General features: G+C 52.9%; 4 protein-coding genes across 5 annotated transcripts; all 4 read left to right on the top strand.

The window, feature by feature from the left end:
• The first annotated feature begins 856 nt into the window (after positions 1 to 856).
• On the top strand, positions 857 to 3892 carry S100A3 (S100 calcium binding protein A3). The gene is given in 3 exon segments (XM_008567641.1): positions 857 to 912; positions 3097 to 3241; positions 3728 to 3892. Coding segments are annotated over 3 exon segments (366 nt in total).
• A 1673-nt stretch (positions 3893 to 5565) lies between these two features.
• S100A4 (S100 calcium binding protein A4) lies at positions 5566 to 7786 on the top strand. The gene is made up of 3 exons (XM_008567627.1): positions 5566 to 5618; positions 6548 to 6703; positions 7494 to 7786. Exons 2-3 carry the CDS (start codon positions 6563 to 6565, stop codon positions 7656 to 7658), a joined length of 306 nt encoding a protein of 101 aa, XP_008565849.1. The 5' UTR covers positions 5566 to 5618; positions 6548 to 6562; the 3' UTR covers positions 7659 to 7786.
• A 2523-nt stretch (positions 7787 to 10309) lies between these two features.
• Positions 10310 to 13908, top strand: S100A5 (S100 calcium binding protein A5). Its single transcript, XM_008567628.1, has 3 exons — positions 10310 to 10370; positions 11608 to 11759; positions 13758 to 13908. The coding sequence occupies exons 2-3, from the start codon at positions 11622 to 11624 to the stop codon at positions 13899 to 13901; spliced, it is 282 nt and encodes a 93-aa protein (XP_008565850.1). The 5' UTR covers positions 10310 to 10370; positions 11608 to 11621; the 3' UTR covers positions 13902 to 13908.
• A 1043-nt stretch (positions 13909 to 14951) lies between these two features.
• S100A6 (S100 calcium binding protein A6) lies at positions 14952 to 16574 on the top strand. 2 transcript variants are annotated; one of them, XM_008567631.1, is made up of 3 exons: positions 14952 to 15091; positions 15833 to 15991; positions 16364 to 16574. In XM_008567631.1, exons 2-3 carry the CDS (start codon positions 15854 to 15856, stop codon positions 16496 to 16498), a joined length of 273 nt encoding a protein of 90 aa, XP_008565853.1. In that variant the 5' UTR covers positions 14952 to 15091; positions 15833 to 15853; the 3' UTR covers positions 16499 to 16574. The 2 variants fall into 2 exon arrangements, with proteins under 2 accessions (XP_008565853.1, XP_008565851.1); XM_008567629.1 differs by lacking the exon at positions 14952 to 15091 and adding an exon at positions 15139 to 15244.
• Positions 16575 to 21728: the final 5154 nt, after the last annotated feature.

Genomic DNA, 21728 nt, shown 5'->3' on the forward strand with positions numbered 1-21728 from the left:
TCTCAGGCTTAGGGGTGAGGGAGGGAATAGGGAAGAGAAATGAAGAGATTTCCATTTCTGGTAATATGGTGGTCTGTTCCTCCTCCAGCTAAAAACAACAAAAAAAGCTGGATAGAATTTAAAAATGCTTTTCAAAGCATTGTAGAGCCAACAGGGCAGTAAGGAATGAGTAGGCCAAAGTCTAAGTGAAAACAGAATCTGGGAGGTGAGCAGGACACCAGGGCCCCTCATGGCCTGAGGGCATTGGCCAAACCAAGCCAAACCTAAGCTTTGGCTTTGATGGTTTGGGGAGTAAAGAAGACAGAAGCTGAAGCCCAGGGTTCACCTGAGGAGCAGACACGAATGGGAGACTCCCCACCCCCCACCATTATGTTGAGACTGCAAAGAGCTACAAGCCAGAGGAGACCCCCTCCCCACAGGACAAGGAGAGTTGCCTTAGTGCAGAACAGAGCAGGGGAGAGGAAAGCAGCCCCCGAGGAGCTCCAGCTGTAAGTCAGCTCTTACACAACTCTGCAGCCCAAACTCATTCGCAACACTTGGGGTGGAGGGACAAGAAAACTCAAGCCAGACTGCTGGAAGCATCCCTAGGAGGAACATAGCTTCCTCCTATCCCTCAACGACATCCTACATGCAAGCAGCTCATAACCAAAAGTCATCAAGCTCTGAAGTGGTCTGGAGGTCAGGCAGGGAAGGAGTCTCATCAGCCTCAGTCTTCTCATCTGTAAATGGGGGGCTTAACCAGATGATCTCCAAGGTCCCCTCGGCACAGGAATTCTCTAGGGTGCAACGTACCTGAGGCTAAAGTATGTCCCCACTTTGTACTCTGGGTGCCTCTTCAGAGTGAAAAGATAGGGAGATGGATGAACGAGATCAGCCCAGCCTGTCTCCTCCAACCATGCTGGAAGGACACAGGCGAGAGGTTGTCCGCAGTTCCCAGTTCTGGAGACAGCGGAGGGGGAATGAATGGGGAGTGGTATCTGAGGCCCAGGCTGGGCCTTAGATGTGTGTGTGGACAGGTGGGTGGTGGGGCCTGTAAAAGGAGCTGCTGAGAAAAGGAGGCGGAGGAACCCCTGGGGGCATCCTCAGCATTGACCTAGTCGGGCCCCTCATGATTGGTCCCTTGCTTCCTTGGGAGGCTACAAATAGGGATGCCCTGTCTCTAGGCCCCTACAGCTGAGACGCCAACATTGGTGGTGAGTGCTAGTGCTTGGGTCTTACCCTGGGTTGGGTGTCAGGGCAGCTCAGGGGACCTCCAACAGCCAGCCTGTCTCCTGACCCAGGGTCTGGGCATGGGGGGCAGAGAGATGACCACAGCAGGGACTGAAGGAGTGAGGGAAGTCAGATATGGTGGATGCAGGGGTTCCCTTGTACAATGAGGGGCTGTTGGGAAGTTTGGGCTGGGGCGTGCAGAGCTGAAGTCTCGCTCTGGGGTGGGAGCAGTGGTCTAAGGTTCTGGTGCTGTTACCCATGGTTAGCTCCCTCCCACTCCTCCTTGCTTCCTTGCTTCATTCCTGGGGGCAGGCTGGGACTAGCCAGGGCTGTGCAGGGAAGAGGATTCCTGTCAGTCTCCAGGCACTGAAATTCTGAAACAGCAACAGTGGTGGCGCCAGGCAGGCTGGCAGGAGCCCAGAAGGGCATGCTGAGCACCCCGGAGGTTCCTCATTCCCTAGGCTCATGGCCCTTTCCTCTTCTGGGAACCTGGACACCTTGCTCCAATCCTTGGTTGTCACAAAAAATGAGACCCCAGGCAACGGTTGGCACCCCTCCCCCCCTTCCCCACTTCCCTGTCAGCCACAACCATGCTGGCCATTCACTCCCAGCAGAGTGGGAGTCATTAGGGAGAGTCTTGGCCCTGGCCACCCTGTGTTGCAGGACTCTTATCCCCTGGGGAACCAGGAGTGAGTCACTGGGCTCACATGGAAACAACTCTTGCCTTCTTGGCTGTCCTAGGCTTTCCCTAGGCTGGAGACATCATTCCAGAAGGGCGGTGGAAGGGGACAGTGGAATTCCAGGAAGTGAGCAATTCCAGGAAGGGCTTCCTCTCTAACAGATAGGGTACCCCTATACAGACCCTTCTATCTCAAGACCTCCAGGGGTCAGGAGGATAGCCTCAGGGCAGGGCAAGTCACAGATTAGTAAATACCTGAGCTGGCCAAGTTTCAGGAGACCATCTCTTTCAGATCCATGACTGGGCCTTGAGGTGGGATTAATCCCACCTTACAAATGAGGCACCTGAGACCCAGAGAGGGTAAATGGCTCCCTCAGGGCTGCACAGCTAGTGAGAGGCAGAAATGTGTCCTATGGGGCCGGCCCATGGCTTACTCGGGAGAGTGCGGTGCTGATAACACCAAGGCCCCGGGTTCGGATCCCATATAGGGATGGCCGGTTAGCTCGCTGGCTAAGCATGGTGCTGACAACACCAAGTCAAGGGTTAAGATCCCCTTACCAGTCATCTTTAAAAAAAAAAAAAAAGAACTGTGTCCTGTGGATGCCGCTTCCTTGAACTCAGGGCAGGAGGCACGGAGAGGGGAGTGGTGGTGAGGAGGCATGGGGGTTCCTCTCAGACCCGACCCTCCCTGCTAACGCCCAGCTCCTCCAAGGGCCTGAAGCCAAGGAAGAACTGGGCACGGGACTCCCTGTGCATGTTTCTACGTGGAGGAGCTCTGGGATCCTAAAGTGGGGGGAGGCTTCGAGGGCCAGGATCTACATCCCATGGGGTGGTGCAGAGTGGGACTGAGCCATTCCTGGATATTGGGCATGAGAAAAGGTGGGAGGGAATCAGAGAGTCCTCAGGGAGCCCCACCATGGGGGGTGCAGATAGTGGGGTGGGATACTGTCTCCCTGAGGAGTTTGCAGAGACATTGGGTAAATGAGACCTCTGTCCAGGAAAATAACAATGGGGATGGAAGGGAGATGAATTAGGAGAGGCTGGTGTAGTCAGGGAAAGTTGCTCAGAGGAGCAGGGAGTCCATGGGGCCTGAAACCTGGTGGAGATTCAGACAGGTCTGGGAACAGCCCCTGGGAAATACCAAGAGCAGAGGTGAGCAGGGGGGCTGGCCTGGGCCTCTGCCGTGATCACACCTTGTTCTGTGACAGTGAGAATGGCCAGGGCCCGGAGCAGGCAATAGCTGCCATCGTGTACACCTTCTGGGAATAGGCAGGGCACAGTGGTGACAAGTACAAGCTCTGCCAGGCAGAGCTCAAGGAGCTGCTGCAGAAGGAGCTACCCACCTGGACCCCGGTGAGTACCCAGCTGCCAGGCCCTCCCCACCCAGTGGGAGGCACTGCATGGACGCTGCAAAGAGAGACCTGGGGACAAACACGAGCACAGGACAGCAAGGGGCAGAAGCTAGTCTGTGAGGAGGGAATGTGAAGAAGGGAACTGACACAGCAGGAGCCCCCAATTCCTCATTTGTAAAAGAGGTGACAATCTTTGTACCTGCTGCCTTGCAGCATTGTTGGGAGGACTGAGTGAGAGCACGCTGAAGAATGCCTAACATGTAGTAGGCACTCAGTAGCAAATAGTAGGCACTTAATAAATCATCTGAGAAGGGGGATTTGGGAGGGGGATTGCAATGGTTGCCTTATCAGGACAGGTAGGCTGAGGTTGGCCCCTGGGAGGAGTGGGGTTGGGATGGGCTGGGCCCACCTAGGAGGCAGGAAGCGGAGCGCTGTGAGAGGCTATTCTGCCTTTCTCATCCTGCCTCCCCACCCCTCCCTTGCACAGGCTGAGTTTCTGGAGTGTGACCACAACAAATTCATGAGTGTTCTGGACATCAACAAGGACTGCGAGGTGGACTTTGTGGAGTATGTGCACTCTCTCGCCTGCCTCTGTCTCTACTGTCACGAGTACTTCAAGGGCTGCCCTCCAGAGCCCCCCTGCTCCCAGTAGGCTCTGCTCCAGAGGGGTGGGCCAATCTGGCAGGGGCAAGGGTCTGCTCCATCTCTGCGCCTGAGGTGGTCCTGGGCACGTCTCCCACACCCCTCCCTGCCCTCTCTCCTGCACACTTTTCAATCTGGAATCACCCAGGTTTGCTCCTGCTACGTTAACCTATTTTACCCATGAGTCCCAGAAAAGGGGAGGGACCTTCTCCAGGATGCCCACTAGCAAGGGGTACAGCAGCTAGGGCCCCAGCCCGCCCTCTGCGCCCCTCTGTGCCCTGCTGTGGATAGGAGGGGGCGGGATCTACTCTGAGGCCATCAGGCCCAGCAGAGTGTGTGCATAAACAAGACCGTGATGGGAGAGGGCCTATTAACTCCTAATAAAAAACTGGTGTCAGCTTGGCTTGGTTTGGTTCTTCTGAGAGGACATGCTGGGGCCTTGGGACAGAAGCGGCTGTGATCTTTGTTGTTCTCTGGCCTTTTTCACTGGAGGAAAGAGGCTGAGGGCAGGAGCAGCGAGCTCCCATGGGCCCTGAGGGCAGCTTCAGACCCTGCTGACTTGCAGTGGTCTCAGAGGTCCAGCAGGAGGGTGTGGGGTTGACACAGGACCTGGAGGCTGGAGGATCTCTCTCTCTCTGGGTTCTCTTGGGCTGTCAACAAGCGTGGGAGGGTGGCCTGAGGTCCCCTGGGGTTGGAACTCAGTCCCCATGCCCAGATATTCTGAGGAGGAGGGTGGGGTCATGGGGATGGGGAGTGGGTGTGTGTTCCCTGCCCTGGGCTGTGGGAGCCCAGAGAGCGGCACTGATAGGATTAGGGAGTCTGAGGTGTTTCCTCCCAGCCAGGGAGGGGTTCCCTGAATTGGAGGGGGAAGGGGATACTTTGAGGCAGATCAATCCCTGAAGCTGCAGCCCCCTGAGGCCCTTCACCCCCTACTCGGTCCCTTGCTCAATCCCTGAGTTCATACCCCACCCTGAGAGGTTAACCCTGGATCCTGACTCCCCCATCTTGTGTCATTTCACCTCTAACTCTCCACCCCAGGCTGGATTCGTCACTCCTGACACCCATGCCGATTCTAAACGTCCCTTCCTTGCTCCCTCTCTGCACGTTCCATCTACCCCGATCCCCTACAGCTTACCCCACCCCTACGCCATCACTACCTTCTCCAGGACCTCTCCCACTACATTCTTGGAGTGGTCCCAGAGACCCCACCCCAGGCTTTACTCGGCATGCCAGAGAGCCCTTTGAGAAGGGAGAAGGGCTCTGATTGGGCCGTCCCACAGACCTGGGCCTGGGTTCCCCTCCCCAATTCCTGGGCAGCTTCGCATCACCCACCACTCCTGTGGTTCCTTTCCTAGCTGTCTGTTGGGACCACTCCCTCCCTATGTCCTATACCTTAGGCATAGACTGCCCCTCCTCCAGCTCCCTGAAACACACATCAAGCTGTGTACACTGAGTGGTGCCCACCTCATCGAGGTCCCCGCTGGTGCCCACAAGGCTCACCCATTGCCCATCTGTGCCTGGCTTGGGATAGGAAGCTTGGCTCCGGGGCTGGGCTGGTGAAGGGGGCTGGGACACTTACCACATCAGCCCACAGCAGGAGGGCAGTATCCGCTCTCCCCCATCCCCTGCCATGGGCAGGGCCTGTCTGGGGTATAAATAGGTCAGACCGCTGGGCTCTCCCTGCTCTTCCTCTCTCCCCAGCCCTCTCTCCTCAGCACTTCCACTCTCTTGGCCTGGTGAGTTGTGTTGGCCTGACTGGCATGCAAGGGGTGTCAGAGGCTGAGGCTGGGGCAGGAGAAGGGGAGGCTGGTAGGGGCCAGATGTACTAAGTGGATCCAGATGTGAGATTCTGAGGTGGAGGCTCTGGGGGTGGGGTGCATGCATTCATGGGTATGCACAGAAGAGAGAAAAAACAAATGGAAAAATGTGCAAGTGTCTGGGTTTGAGCTCTCTGAGTGCTTCCGAGATGCTGGGGCTTGCACGTGCTGCTGTGGTGTGTGCTGGTGTGTGTGACCTGTGGGCATGCACACTGGCTTGTGTTTGCTGGGTTGCACAAGCCTGTGTGTACGCACCCGAGTGCGGGAAGCAAAGCAAAGGCAGAAGGCAACCGTGGGCTGTTGTCTGGTGGTGCCCTATGAGCCTCTGCCCTGCACCCAAAAACCAGCCTAGAAAGCTTGGCCTCCTCGCTGCCCCCTTGCACTCCTGCCTCTGCCACCTCACCCCGCCCTCCCCATGTTGGGTGCTAGGCAGCTGGTTTTTTCCGCTGCCGGACCCTGGGCGGGCCTCCAGCAGCCGCACCCAGCACTGGGAGGAAGAAGAATGGACAGGGGCGGGGAAGTTGTGGCTCAGCTGTGGGAGGGGAAAAACTGCATGAGAGTGGAAAAAATGCTGTTGTTGAAGTGAGGCCTGGCAAAGGCCCCGGGAGCTTGCTGAATCTCCAGAGCCTGTGCCTCAGGCCCTGCAAATGTCTGCCACCCAAAGCATGCACTTTCCACTGCGTGCACCTTCCCCCCAGGAGCTGAGCCCCACTTCTCAGAGCTTCCCCAAGGGTGGGAGCAGAGTCTCACCAAGTGCTCCTTGAGAGATGGGAGGGGAGTGGGCCCTTCTGAACCCATCGCTGTGGGGGCAGGGTGGATAAGGGTTCCTCTGTGCCCCCTGCCCTCAGATCCTGACTGCTGCCATGGCGTACCCCCTGGAGAAGTCCCTGGATGTCATGGTATCCACCTTCCACAAGTACTCAGGCAAAGAGGGCGACAAGTTCAAACTCAACAAGTCGGAGCTAAAGGAGCTGCTGACCCGGGAGCTGCCCAGCTTCTTGGGGGTGAGTGGGTACTGCCTGGGAGTGTGCCCCACTGTGGGGCATTTCCACAGAGGAGGGGCAAGGTACTGGGAGGCACCAGTCTTTTTGCAGAACATTAGCTACAGCTGGCATCTATCACTGGGGTGGGAAAATGGGGTGCAGAGAGCTTGCTCTGGCTGCCTTGGGTGGAAACACGATGGACACTCACCACTCACTTACGGCCCCCCAGCAGAAAGAGGGCTGAGAATGAGCAGATAGGTTACAGGCCAGACACTCTGCCAGGTGCTCTGCACACTTAACTGGAGGGAAAACCAAAGCTCAGAGAGCTAAGTAACTTCCTAAGGTAGTCAGTGTACTGAACTGTGGTCCAGACCAGGACTGCGTGACTCTTGCTGTCACTCCAACAATGGACAATTTTTGAATTTCTGTTTGTCTTGTGGATGTGAAGACATTTAGACACTCACATACTACAGACTTTTCTCCCAAACAAAAACAGCTTTCATTTGTATCAAACATACGCAGTTTATATATTGCTTTCATGACCATTATCTAATCGGATTATCAGAACAAGCTTGGGTAAAGATGTTGTGGTCCCATCATTTTTCAGTTGCACCAGGTACCCAGACTTCCTCATCCAAGTTTCAGCCTTCCTCACCCTCGCTTACCCCTGAGGGTTGGAGTTCCAAAGCTGGGCCTCCCAAAGGAGTGGCTGTGAGCCTCTTGAGCTCAGGTCTGCAGATGAGAACCTGGTCTAGTCTTGGCTCTACCCACTGGGCTTCTGTTTTTTACCTTGAACCTCTTCTCCCTCCAGAAAAGGACGGATGAAGCTGCATTCCAGAAGCTGATGAGCAACTTGGACAGCAACAAGGACAATGAGGTGGACTTCCAGGAGTACTGCGTTTTCCTGTCCTGTATTGCCATGATGTGTAATGAATTCTTTGAAGGTTTCCCGGATAAGCAGCCCCGGAAGAAATGAAGGCTCTTCAGAGGCGGGATGGGGGTGGGTGGTGTCTGCCTGCTGAGGTCTTCCCTGTTGGTCTCTCCCTGGCTCCTTCAGATATGTGCATGATGCTAAGCACGTTCAATAAAGATTCTTGAAAGCTATGAGGCTGATGGTTTGAAAGACTCTGGGGATGTGGATTGGGGGCTGAGGGATATGCTGTGGGGTGGTGGTGGGGAGTGCTGGGAGTTGAGCTGCAGTTTTATGGAGAGCAGACTAGTGAGGGACGGGGAAGGATGTGGGGTGACTCTGTGTGTGTGTGTGTGTGTGTGTGTGTGTGTGTGTGTGTGTGTGTGTGTGAGCTAGAGTTGGTGCTTGGTTGGGCCAAAGGCAGGGAAAAGGACCACCCCAGGCGTGGAAGTCCACAGCTGTGGGATCTCAGCCAGCCCACTCACCCCTCCCACCTCTGTCCCACCTTGCTTCTGGCAGGACCTTGAACCGAGGTTGAGATGGGACTGATGGTCACATCTGCTTCTGGTTGGGTTCTGGATGGAGTTAGGTGCCCTGGGAGCAATTTGGAGGGAAGAGACTAGGGCTGAGTCATGGAGAGGGAGACATGAGGCCAGAGTGGGATGAGGATGAGGCTGGCACTCATGTCCTGCTGCCCCCTTCCAGCTCATTGGCTTCAAACAACAAGGGTGGGTTAATCCTCTTCCGTCCACAGTCGGATCGGGGAGGGCAATATGGAGGGAGAGCAGGCTGTCTGCAGCAGCATGAGAATGCAGTCATTCTCTAACCCACTGTCTCTGCCCCAGAGGCCCCTGGGACGAGATCTGTTATCAGCTAGGAACAATGCTCCTTCAGAGAGGACAAGGGACCTCAGAAGGGATGAGTGGGGGATAGTGGCTGGGGTGGGAATGAAGATGATGGGGAAGTGACCATAGTTTTGGAGACAAAATTCCAGGCAAATAATCTGATAAATGGAATTGAGATCTTTTCCCCAGAAAATAAAAGGCATGACGTTGCTTCCCCTTAAGGTAGGTTAAAAGTCAGTGGCTCCGGGGTGCAGTGGGTGGGATTGAGGTTAGACTCCAAGGCCATGCCTGGATGATAAAGGGGACATTTAAGGAAGAGATACGTGGAGGTCAGGCCCAGAGGCTGAGAGGGCTTGGTCCCCTCCCTCTGTGAAGCTGCCCCTTTTCTTCTCATCACATTGTTTTTCTCCCAGGTTTCAGAGGAGTGAGGAAAGTGACTCAGATGTTCCCTCAGAGTGTGACTGCAGAGAATCGGGTAGGATTTTGGTCCAGGAAAAAGTGTGCCCATCTTCCGTGGGAGTGCTCTCCCCGGAGCCTCCTCCTGCATCACTCTAACTTCGGAAACTCCTGTTGCTTAGTGACCAGTCCCTGCTGCCTCTCTAGCCTCACCAGCTGGGGGTGGGGTAGAGCAGGGGGCAGTGGGGGGACCCAGGCAGGCTAGGGTGGGACTGCAGCAGGGATAGGTACAGAGCCCCAGACTCAGTTATGTTCTCAAACTTGGACTGGTTGGTGGTAGAACAATGTCTTGGAGTCTCCTGCTCCTGGGATACAGGCAGCACTCCCAGACCCCACTCCATCCATGACTGTACCCTGAACCTGGAACCTCCTCCCCAATTCACAACCTCTACCCCATCGCTGGGCCCTAACTCTTCCCCGTGTCTCTTCCCCAATCCCTGATTCTCAGTCCTCCATGCCAAGAGTCTCTGACAATTCTTTTCCTTGAAGATCAGTGAGGTTTAGAAGAAATCATTCATGTGAAAGACCTTTAAAAACCTTCGGCTTTATGCTAGTTAGTGACCTTGACCATGCCCTTGGCAGGAAATGTCTTCCCCCACTGGTCCCCATCTCGAAGTGTGTCTTCTCTGCTCTTGGAGTGGGCAGGAGGAAGCGGAGGAGGGTCCCACGTGGACGGTGGCCTAGGACATGGGGAGACACATTGTGGTTGGCCCACGCCAGCTGGGTTTTCTTTCCAGGACAGCCTGACTTTCTCTCTTCTGCCTATTGTTCCATCAGATCATGAGAGTTCTGATTTTTGGTTGGAAAAATGAATTTTCTTTTCTTTTTTTTTTTTTTTTTTTAAAAAGATGACCGGTAAGGGGATGTTAACCCTTGTCTTGGTGTTGTCAGCACCACGCTCAGCCAGTGAGCGAACCGGCCATCCCTCTATGGGATCCGAACCCGGGGCCTTGGTGTTATCAGCACCGCACTCTCCCGAGTGAGCCACTGGGCCGGCCCGGAAAAATGAATTTTCTTTTCTTTTTTTTTTTTTTTCTTTAAAAAGATGACCGGTAAGGGGATGTTAACCCTTGTCTTGGTGTTGTCAGCACCACGCTCAGCCAGTGAGCGAACCGGCCATCCCTCTATGGGATCCGAACCCGGGGCCTTGGTGTTATCAGCACCGCACTCTCCCGAGTGAGCCACTGGGCCGGCCCGGAAAAATGAATTTTCTGAGGCTGAAGACATGTGTGCCATGGTGAACTCAGTGTGTCCCCCAACCCCCGTTTGTAAACAGGAAGATAAGACTAGTGGAGGGGGTTTCTTCTCAGTTCCATCTCAGGTGCTCTGTCCTGGGCCTCCTCATGTCCCTGGCCCCTTCTCATTGGTCCTTGCTCTCCCCTGGTCTCCTGGGCACTGGGAGCAAGGGAATAAAGGCAGAGCAGTGGCAGGGAGGCTGCTTCTGCTGCTTGGATCCTCTGGGCTCGCTCCCTCCTTGGTGAGTCCTTCCTTCTCATCTCCCTGTCCATCTATCTGGTGGGCCAAGCTGGGTGCTGAGGCCGGAGGGTGATAAGTGGTGCTGACCTCCATCAAGGAAGGCCTGGCCCCTTGAGTGGGCATGTGCTCAGGGAGGAGGGGGCAGAGTATATGGAATTGTGGCTATCAGAATTTCCCGAGGAAAGGCTCTGGGGGAGAGGTGGGGATCAGAACCTTCCGGGTGCTCCTGCAGATGCCCAGAGATCCTTGCCTTCCACTGTGGTCGTGGCTGATGCTCCTTGAGGTGGGAGAAGCTGAGGTTTTTGGGTGGTGAGAGATGAATGATGGGTGCAGTTCAAGAATCAGAGGGTGGGCTCTGGGCTGGAGGTGAGAGCCAGCAACTTGTTCCTCCTTGCTCAGGACTCCCCACGGGATTTACCTGCAGCCCTCCAGTCCATGGGTGTTGCCTCCTTCCTCCCTAGGAGGAAGTGGTTTTCAAGTCTGAGTCACACGAGCTCCAGCTGCCCCTTCCCTTGCATGGGGATGGCTGTGCTGATGGAATCGAGGACCTCATTTAAACCTAACCTCTTGATCCAGGTCTCAGAATGATCCTGGATATTTCAACAGGTCCCCCTGCCCTCCCTTCCTTCTGGTTAGTCTGCGTGTGTGCAGTTCCCTGGGCCGGAGACCAGCTGGGCAAGTCCAACCACCTCTCCTGCTTCCTGCTGAGACCTTATATCCCAGTTCCAGCCCCAGGCTCCCACCCCCACAACTCTCTCTTTGTCCTGTCCCTTACTTTATAATGGGACACCCCTCAATATCAGGTGACTTAGACATTAGGGCATTAGAGAGTGACTAAGGTGGGAACTGCTTCTGGAAAACCAGTGCCCAAGCTGGATGGGCAAAGAGAAAATCCTGACCCTTTATCTGCTCCATCGTCTGTCACCAGTTTTTAGGGGGAGGTTATTTTGTCATCTCTCTGCTCCTAGGCCCCTTTTTCAATACCCTCCCTAAGCAGGAGAGTCTACAGTCTCCTTCGGGGGATGGTCAGTCTCACTGCATGGGCTGCTGCTAGTCTCTTTATAACCTGTCCTGACAAATACGGGTCCCCTTGTTGGTGGATATTCTTCTCATCAGGGATTCCAGTCTCTAGTCCTTTGAGGAAGGGGCCTTGGAGCTGGGCTAGTGGTGGTGGTGGTGGTGGTGAGCAGAAAGTCTGGTGTTCTCAGGAATGTGATCTTCCCCCCTTTCCCCTCCAGAGTTGCACACCGCAATGGAGAAACCTCTTGAGAAGGCCCTGACTACTATGGTCATCACTTTCCACAAATACTCGGGGAGAGAGGGAAGCAAACTGACCCTGAGTAGGAGGGAACTAAAGGAGCTGATCAAGGAGGAGCTGAGTCTTGGGGAGGTAGGTGATCGTTCTTTTTTCCCCCACCCCAAAGGCTGAGTGCTCCCTGCGGGGGCACACACTTGCCTTCTGGGTATTCTAGAGTAAATCCAGGCACAAGATAGCCAAATAGCATGGACAGAGATAGAAGGAAGAGGGTGGACATCTTGGGCCAACAGACCTCTGTGCTGGGGGATGAGTCAGGGTCTCCCTGGGAAGGAGGCACGGCTGAGACCTGAGGGTCCACTATAGCCTGTGTGAGGGTTTAGAGAACGAGATAAGGAGCCTTCGATGGGGGGCCAGGCTCTTGCAGTGGTGGCAGAGCCTGTGCTAGGGATCATGGGGGATGAAGGGATCTGGGATGTCCAGGTCGTGTTGTATACAACTCAAGGGCAGGGATGCCACCTGATTCTCCTCTGTGTGCCCGGCATAGCCAGGGCTTCCAGATGGTGTGATGCTTGAACCGAAAGGTTAGTTGGTGAACACATAGGAAGGAGACAGAACTGATTCTTATCAGATGAAGATGGTGGGAGGGAGGTGATTGACAGAGGGGAAGGCCCTGAGGTGGACATTATGTTATTTTTACTTTTTTAATTTTAATTTTAATTTTTTAAAAAAAGATGACCGGTAAGGGGATCTCAACCCTTGCCTTGGTGTTGTCGGCACCACGCTCTCCCAATTGAGCCAACCGGCCATCCCTATATGGGATCCGAACCCGTGGCCTTGGTGTTAGCAGCACCGCACTCTCCCAAGTGAGCCATGGGCCGGCCCTTATGTTATTTTTATTTTTTATTTTTTATTTTTTTGTCTTTTTGTCTTTTTTCGTGACCAGCAACGGGATCGCAACCCTCGGTGTTGCCCCCGCCCCTCGCTCAGCCAGTGAGCGGCCGATCTGCATGTGGGATCCGAACCCTCGTCGGGAGCGCCGCCGCGCTTCCCAAGTGGTGCACTGTAGCAGTGTGCCACCGGGCCAGCCCATCCTTATGTTATTTTTACAGTTAAAAAAAATTGAGGCTCAGATACATCATATAACTTGTTCGAGGACACCCAGCCTGGTGAGTGGCTGAGCTGGAATTCTAGGCTGGGCCTGTGCATCACTTCTTCCCTTTTACCTTTAAAATTCAACCTGGAGGGCCTCTGCCATCATATCTTGCACACTGGTAGGTATTCCCAGAGAGAAGGTCCCTAGAGTATGCCCCCATGGGCAGGGGATTGAAGCAGGTGTGAGTGTCCCAGGCCTTCTCTCTGGCCTTCCTGCCAGGCTGTCTGCATCCCACAGTTAATGAGGGCAGAGGGAAGTGCCATGGGTCCAGCAGGGGCTAATTACAGGGGGACAGAGGCCCAGGGGAGGGCCTGGCTCTCACTGGAGCCCAGACTGGGGACTAGGATCGCATCACACAGAGACAGTTTCCATCTCCCTATGTCTCCACATCCTGTTCCTAATGAAAACCTGGAGCAATGGAGGCAGTGAAGAGGAGAGAGCAGGGTCTGTCTGCCTCAAACCTCCTGGTGGCACCAGGCTGGGAGGGTGCCAGGCACTGTCTCCACATAGTTCTCCTCGCAGGGGAGGCTGCAGTGGCACCTCAGTCCACCGATGCTCTGCTCTCTTGGAAAGAAGTGCTGTCTGGTCCATTCTCAACCATCCCTTAAAATGGGGACATTGCAAGTCAGAGACTTGGATAATGCTCAGTGCCACATAATCACTAAGCTATTTTCATTTGGTGTTGATATGAACTCAAGATGATTATTTCTTTGGGTGGGGGAAGGTGTTGAGGGGAAGGGAGGCTGGGCTAGCCTTCCTACTGTAATTTATTTAGATTCAGGAGTCAGGTCTCTGAGTCCCTCCCTGGTGCCAGGACCTGTGCTAGGCACGGGCAGAGGCAGCCTCTGGGAGTTGAGAAGCTCTCAGTGTTGCTGACTCAGCTAGGGGTCCCCTTGAGGCTGCTTGGGGCAGGAGGTAGCACTATGTAGTGGCAGTGGAGGGGCTGCTGAGCTGTCCCTCTGCCTGGGCCCTTGCAGAAAATGAAGGAGAGCAGCATTGACAACCTGATGAAGAGCCTGGACAAGAACAGTGACCAGGAGATCGACTTCAAGGAGTACTCGGTGTTCCTGACCACGCTGTGCATGGCCTACAACGACTTCTTCCTGGAGGACAACAAATGACCAGGACGCCCCTCCGCCTTCACCATCAGCCCCTTGTCCCGACCTCTGCAGTTCCTCTCACAGACCCCCGTTATTCCCCTACCCCCCTCTCCCTCCAGATGAACCCTTCTGGCAGAGGAAATAAAGATTTTCTGTTCCAGGTGTTGGGAGGCTGGTTTTGAAGGTGTCTTGTCCACCTTGGGGGTGGGGGGTTCTCCTTTGGGTTGAGACAGCCTCTGATGTTAGGGACCTGGGCTCTCACCCCACTTCCTGTCCTTTTTCTGTGCAGATGTCATTGAGCTTGTCCTGGCCTAGTTTTGCCCTCCTGGAAAATGGGGAAGTTGGGCCAGCTTTTGCTTGCTGCACGGAACTCTGCAAAGACGCAGAGAAAGCCAAGAGGGAAAGTGCTTTGGGAGGGAGGACGCTGGGAGTGATGGGGTTGGCTTCTGAGGGCGTGAGGGGCCAGGGTCTGACTTGTCGCTAGCTCACAGGAGGCCCCCTGGCAGCACTGGGAAGGAGAGGGAGTCCCAAGCCAGCGCCGGGCTTTCCCCCGCTCCTCCAACTCGCCCTCAGCAGCCCCTCTCCCCCAGTCATCTCCGGGGGCCAATGCTTTCTCCTCTCCCCACCTCCTATCAAAAGCTTTTCTCGGGAGAGGATCTGAAAAACGTTCACTCAAGGGCGAATAACTAATGATGCTTACAGGGCGTGGCTCCAGCGTGCGTGCACATTAATGGGCGACATGCTCTAAGGGTGGAATTCCGAGCGGTGGGCGGAAGGGAGTGGGGGTGCCGGCAGGAACTCTCTGTAGGTGGGGGACGGGTGGTCTAGATAGCCTTTAAGTCTTATCTTGTAGACCACTGGCTGCTCCCCCCGCTCATCTAGGGTTGACTCTGAACACCCTCTGGGGGGCACCAGCATCCTGTGAGATACCCGCCCCCTCTGTCACATTGACACAGCGCATCGGGGACAAATTCCTGCTCTAGCACGCAGATGGCTGAGGAAGAAGCAGGAGTGACCGCCGCTGTCCTCCTCCTCCTCTCCATGCCGTGTCACGTGTCACTTAGAGCAAACTGAGCTATGGAGATTGGGGGGGAACTCGACGTCACCGGCTTGCAACGGTTTCCATTAAGACCCCCTTTCACGTCCAAACCCGGAGCAGTCCCGGGCCAGGAGGCGTGGAAAGTTGGGGGACACCGCGCTGCGTGAGTCGCGTAAGCCACGGGCGCGGGGCGGGCCCGGGGCGGGGCGGGCGGGGTGGGTCGTCCCCGGAGCCGGCCCCCGGACGCTCCCGCTATAAGGCCGCCCGACTGCGACACAGCCCGTCCCCTCGACTGCTCCCTTCTCTCTTCGCTGCCTCCTTTGCGGTGAGTTCTCGCCAGGGCAGCTCCGGGTCCTTCCAGGGCCGGCTTGCCGTCAGTCTGGGGGTCCCGGCACCCCCTGTCCCTGCCTGGGCCCCGCCTGCCGAGCTCCCGCGCCGGCCCGAGAGAGTCAAGAGCGGCCGGGCTGTGCCGGGCAGGCCCCGGGCTAAGGCACTGGATAGGGCGGCTCCGCGGATATGCTTTTCAGGCGTGCGGGAGGGTGTGTCCTGGGTGTGTCATCGCCTGTGTGTGGCCCCGTAAGGCCCTGAAGAAGGCTGTGTGTGCAGCCGTCAACGTCCCCTCCCCCCTGGCCCAGACTCGCCTCCTTCTCCGGGAACCCCTGGAGGACAGTTACCCGTGTGTCCAAAGCTACTATCCCTGTTTTGTCCTTAGAATCCTTGAATTAGCTCTCTTCCATAGTCTGCCCCCAACTCCCACCCCCAGCCTTGGTGCCATTTGTGGGTGGCCTGAGATGGGGTGTTTCAGGCAGGGAGTCAAAGGGAGTGGTGGGTGGTGGGGACAGAGCTCTTGGGGTGTGCGGGTGAATGAGAAGTCCTTGCTGCCCATGGCACTGACCGTCCCCTCTGCCGCCAGCTCCAAGCCCAGCCCTCAGCTATGGCATGCCCTCTGGACCAGGCCATCGGCCTCCTTGTGGCCATCTTCCACAAATACTCCGGCAGGGAGGGTGACAAGAACACCCTGAGCAAGAAGGAGCTGAAGGAGCTGATCCAGAAGGAGCTCACCATCGGCCCTGTGAGTTGGCCCCCCAGGTCCTCTTCCCACCTCATGTCCTTTAGGAGCAGGATTGGGAGAGAAGGAGGTGCCAGGTGCATCTGACTCACATTTACCCACACCCCGGGGCCCCGGCCCACATGCCTTGCTAAGCTGCCATAGACCCACTCCCCTAGGGAATGGCGGGTACTTTCAGCCTGGCATTCACTCCTCCTGAGTAAGGAGCAGGAGCTGAGGAGAAGTAAAGCCTTGGTGAAACCAAGGTGGACACCGATCCTTAGTGACAAGTGAGTACAGAGCCACTTGTATGAGAAAGCTTCCTGGGAGGGGGACGGGGGAGAATCTAGGGTTCTCATCACCACTGAATCTGGATTTCCCATTCCAACACATTAGAAGCTGCAAGACGCCGAAATTGCAAGGCTGATGGAAGACCTGGACCGGAACAAGGACCAGGAGGTGAACTTCCAGGAGTATGTCACCTTCCTGGGGGCCTTGGCTTTGATCTACAATGAAGCCCTCAAGGGCTGAAACTCCCTCTAAGGGGCCTGAGTCAAATCCAGTTGTGGGTAATTGTATAATAAATATTTTTTGGGGGTCAAATTTACCCTTGTGTCCTGGCTCCCCAATGATTTCTAATTCCTCTTCAGCTTAGTGCTGCACCAGCCATCAGTTTGCTCAGCCCACCTCTTAGAGTGACTCATTGACTCACCAGGCCAGGGGACCCACCCTGACAAGGCCTCATAAGGAGCCTTTACGTGAATTAGAAAAGATGCCCCCTCTTGGCAAAGCCATCTTAAGGAAGGGTTCAAGTGGTCTCCAGTAGAGAGGGTCTGGGATGAGCTTGGAGGCTGAAAAGGTGCCTGGGCTGGGCTGTGGTGGGGTCTGAGGTCTCTGGAAGTGGGGCAGAGACCATCCTAGCAGACTCCCGGAAGACAAGTTTTGCTCTGGGTGTGGTGAGAGGGCCTGGGGTGGGTCCTGTCTGCTTTCTCACCATAGTGAAGCTGGGCAGAGAGGGTACATCTGAGATGTGAGAGGCCTGGCCCAGGGGTTTTCTGAGACTCATGAGGACATTGTATGACTTTTACTGAAGCTGCCCCTGTCCCAGTTGGAGGTGGGGGAGGCGCACTTTAGGAGCCTGTCCCTGCATTCAGGAACAGGTCTGTTTTGTGGTGATCTGAGGAACTGGCAGTTGCACGAACCATGGGGTGCTCACGAATAGGGTGGGGTGGGGGTCACTGGGGCTAGGCCAAATGCAGCTTCAAGCCTTTCAGTCAATATTGACCCAGCCTGTCCCTGCAGTCTCAGCAGAATGAATCATCTAGTTATTCCATTCGAGCCACGCCTGGCCCTCAGCCCCCATCAGAGAAGATGACTAATTGTCTGAATTATTGTCCACTGTCTGCGTTAGTGTTTCAGGCTGCAGGGATGGGGGGAAAGGGGTAAACTGTGTCTTGGGGTGATGGGACATTTGTCACGACATTCCTCCCCTCTGGCCTAGTCTAAGCTGGGCAAGTTCCTCTCTAGGTCCTGAGGAAAAAGATCTCGACCTCAGATGGAGACCACATCCTCCTTCCCCTCTTACTTCCCCACTTCCCTAGGGCCCAACTTTGGGGAATTAAGTGGTCTTCTGTCTCCATTGGGTGGGGACTGGCGAACAGCTGGGAGCCGCACCTCCTTGGAGCCCTTCTCTAGTTGCCTCTCCTTCTCCGCAGGGCATAGCAGTCGCACTGCTGGATAGCTGGTCCGAGTTTCCCCTCTGTTCAGCTCGCTCTGGAAAAGTACGCGCCGCCGCCGCCCAGTGGCAGACAAATTGGGGCGCGGAGCGAGCGCCCTCGTGTGGGCAGAGAGAAGGACGCCGGGGGGAGCCTCGGGTTGGTTTTCTCGAGCCCTTGGGGAGGGGTCAACCGTGGTGGGGCTGAGGCTGAGGGCTGTATTTGGCTCCCCCACTTGCCAGCTGTGTGACCCTGGGTAATGCCTCAGTTTCCCCACCTATCAAATGTGGGTTATAAGAACCCACCTGAGAGTGGGTCCGAGAGCCCTTCCCACGAAGAGGAAGACAGGACTTGGGCACCCAGGGAATGTTAGGATAGGGGGATCTTGTGGCTCCTAGCAATCACCCCCCAAATAAAACAACTCAACTTCATGTGAGACACACCTACCATGAGCGAGCTAAGGTGCTTTGCAAAGACAAATAGAACCTGAACCTTGCGCCTTCCCTCCCGCACCTTCAGGGGCTAGAAGACCCACTGCTGCAGGGAGGGGCTGCTCCGTCAAGGCCAGCAGCTCCGCATTTCTAGGGAGCGCTGGTGGGTGCGCAGACCAAGGGGTAAGGGAACCAACAAAGGTGCACAGTCCACCTGCTGAATAAACAGGCGTGTCCTTCAGCTTCTGCTTCTCCACAGTCGGGCGGCCGGGGGAGGGACCGGAAAAATGGATTTAGAGAATAAAACAAAAACCCAAACAACTAGCAAATCTTTTGCTTGCTTTGGAAATATACTTTTTAATTTTGTTTTCGTGGGAGGGAGGGAAACAGCATTTACAATGGAATCTAGTGGGTGCAGCAGTTAAAGGGTGGAACTGGGTGTGGAGAGGTACACAGGCTGGTCATTTTTATGGCTTCAACCAATTCAAAGTCGGAATTGAACCATTTGAGCTCACTGTTGAGCATGGTCTGGGCTTAGAGGTGTGGGAGAAGTTCAGATGTGAGCTGGGGGCTTCACACCTGGTCCCTTGGCTGAGGATTTCCTGCCCTGGTCCTTTGCTTCCCTGAGGGTTGAGCAGTGGGAATGGCTCTGCCTCCCCCAACTCCTAATCCTTTAGTTGAGGCTCCTCCCCCTATAATTGACATTAATGCTACAATCTAGTTATCCTTACACCTGTGGACAGCAGCACCACAGCCCATTTCTATAAGCTGCGGTGGACCTCAGGTAAGAGGTATTTAGGACTGAGTCTCAGCATGTAGATCTCTGTTCTTTGCCAGGCAAATCTGAAATTGTCAAGGATAATGCCCCCACCTCACATTTGTGTAGCACTTTTATTTTTACAAGGCACTATCATATCCATTGTCTCTTGTCATCTTCAGAAGATTTATGTGTATTATTAATCCCATTGGACAAGTGATAGGGCTGAGTCACAGGTAAATCAGTGCTCTACTCAGGTGGAACTGTAAGTTAGGAAGAAGCTGGGGGCAGAGCTGAGCCGTCCCAGGCCAGCCCATTAGCGCTTATCTCATCCCGACATACTTTGGCCAATTCTTCTTAAGCTTTTAAAAAAAAAAAAATTATTTAACGTTTTAATTAAATATTGGGAATATACAAAACTGTTTATAGACTACATCTGAGATATAAGAACAATGACACAAAACCCATCCAGTTTAAGAAGTGAACATTACCATCACCTTTTAACCCCCTGGGTTGTCTTCTCTATCCCATTTCCTTCCCTCTCAGTGGAATCACTATCTGGTCATTGTGTTTAACATTCCCTTTCTTTCTTTAATAATTTTTACTACATGCATTTTCATTTCTAAACCATATGTGAGTTTGCATCATTGTGAGCTTTAGATAAGGAGAGTAATACCAAATGCATTCTTCTGCTATTGGCTTTTTTTCACTCAACATTGTGTTTCTGAGATTCATCAAGGTTATTGAGAGTAGCTCTAATTTGCTAGTTTTCAGTATTATAAAATAGTTCATCATATGACTATAACATTGTTTATTTATCCTGCCTACTGCTGATTGTCATTTTGGGTTCTGTGAACATTCCTGTATATGTCTCCCAGGACTCGTTTGCCAAAGTTGCTTGAGGTTTATACCTGTGAGTGGAATTGGTGGGCTGTAGAGTATTCACACCTTCAGTTCTACTTGAAAATGCCAACTTGTTTTTCAAAGTTACTATACTAATTTACATTCTTACCAGTGTTGCATTTATGTAACAGTTACTCTAAATCCTTATTTTTGTTGGGCTAAAATTTTTGTCAGTCTAGTGGTATGAAATGTTAACTGATTTTTTAATTTGTATTTCTCTGATTACTGGTGATGTAGAGCATCTTTTCATATGTTTGACTGTCAAGTTTCCCTTTCCGTGAAGTTTCTGTTCAAGATTTTTGCTCTTTTCCTTATATGTGTTGCAAATATCTTCTCCTAGTTCCTGGTAGGTTTTTCTACTCTCTTGAAGGACTGAGAATTAAGGTCTTAATTGAAATGCAATTAAAATTAACATTCACTCCTTGGTTTGTGCTATGTTTGTATATTATTAAAAAAAAACATTTTCCTATCCCAAGAAAATAAAGATATTTTTGTATATTATTCTTTTTTAAAATTTTATTATTATTATTTTTTATTTTATCATTACACAATGTAAGCATTTTTGTGGCCTTTTACCAATTTCTCCCTAGTCCTCCCCCACCACTGTGACCTCAGTTCCGTTCTTTCCTTTTGAAAGTTCAAGGAATTATTGTGATTTTCTTCCTTCCTTCCTTCCTTCCTTCCTTCCTTCCTTCCTTCCTTCCTTCCTTCTTTCAGCTTCCATTTTATTCTAAAAACTTTTTATATGTTTGCTTTTCCACGTTTTCAATTTATCTGAATTTAATCTTTGTATATAGTATGACGTAGAGTCAAACTTAATTGTTTTCCACACAGGTAAGCCATTGCTCCAGAAAAATGTGTTGGAAGTCTCTCCTTTCTCCATCAGTATGTAATAAATGTATGTGTGGGTGTTAGTGGAAAAACAAACCATTTTTCTTCTCTGCTCAACACACTCAAATACCAAAATGTGTTTTTCCTATGCACTTTCACATGACAATTGATACAGAATACTTCTATGATCTCAGGTTGTAACCTGTGCTTCTGACTGACCACCTAAATATCAATGTTTCCCTTCCTTGGGTTTGATTAATTTGCTAGAGCGTCTCACAGAACTCAGGGAAACATTTAACTTATTTTTATCAGTTTATAATAAAAGATATTACAAAGGATACAAAATGAACAGCCAGATGGAAGAGATGCATAGGGCAAAGTATGTGGGAAGGGGTGTGGAGCCCTCTTTGGGTATATCACCCTTCAGGAACCTCCACATATTCAGCTATCTGGAAGCTCTCCAAACCCAGTCTTTTTGGGTTTTTATGGAAGCTTCATTAGGTGGGCATAATTGATTACATCATTGGCTATTGGTGATCAATTTAACCTTCAGTCCCTCCCCCCACCCCAGAAGTTGTGAAGTGGGGTTGAAAGTCCCAACCCTTTAATCATGCCTTGGTCTTTGTAGTGACAAGCCCCCATCCTGAAGCTATCTGGGAGCCCCCAGCCACCAGTCATCTCGTTAGCATACAGAAGAGACTCTCATCACTGTGGAGATTCCAAGGGTTTTAGAAGCTGTATGTCAGGAAACAGGAACAAAGACCAAATATATATTTCACAGTATCACAGTGGGTCTTTTTCCAGGCTCTCTTTTTCATACCATCAATTGACAGATCTATTTCTATGCCAATACAATGCTGTCTTAATTGTTATAATTTTATAATAATCTTTGATCTCTGGTAAGGCAAATTTACCTGTTCTTCTTTTTCAGTGGTATCTTGGCTATTGTTGGCACTGTACTTTCAAATATACACTTTAGGGCTGGCCTATTTCTCAGTTGGTTAGAGCATGGTACTGATAACACTAGGGTCCAGCGTTTGATCCCTGTATTGGCCAGCTGCAAAAAAAAAAAAAAAAAAAAAAAAAAAAATATATATATATATATATATATATATATATATATA

The sequence above is a fragment of the Galeopterus variegatus genome, unplaced genomic scaffold (genome assembly GCF_000696425.1).
Source record: "Galeopterus variegatus unplaced genomic scaffold, G_variegatus-3.0.2 Scaffold334, whole genome shotgun sequence".
NCBI classification, from domain to species: Eukaryota; Metazoa; Chordata; class Mammalia; order Dermoptera; family Cynocephalidae; genus Galeopterus; species Galeopterus variegatus.

What these genes read in the sequence shown, in the direction of transcription:
- S100A4 (XM_008567627.1), top strand. Translation starts at nt 6,563, where the DNA reads ATGGCGTACCCCCTGGAGAAGTCCCTGGATGTCATGGTATCCACCTTC. An exon ending in AGCTGCCCAGCTTCTTGGGG is followed by an intron (nt 6,704 to 7,493) that starts GTGAGTGGGTAC and finishes TTCTCCCTCCAG; the next exon opens with AAAAGGACGGATGAAGCTGC.
- S100A5 (XM_008567628.1), top strand. Translation starts at nt 11,622, where the DNA reads ATGGAGAAACCTCTTGAGAAGGCCCTGACTACTATGGTCATCACTTTC. An exon ending in AGGAGCTGAGTCTTGGGGAG is followed by an intron (nt 11,760 to 13,757) that starts GTAGGTGATCGT and finishes GGGCCCTTGCAG; the next exon opens with AAAATGAAGGAGAGCAGCAT.
- S100A6 (XM_008567631.1), top strand. Translation starts at nt 15,854, where the DNA reads ATGGCATGCCCTCTGGACCAGGCCATCGGCCTCCTTGTGGCCATCTTC. An exon ending in AGGAGCTCACCATCGGCCCT is followed by an intron (nt 15,992 to 16,363) that starts GTGAGTTGGCCC and finishes CCAACACATTAG; the next exon opens with AAGCTGCAAGACGCCGAAAT.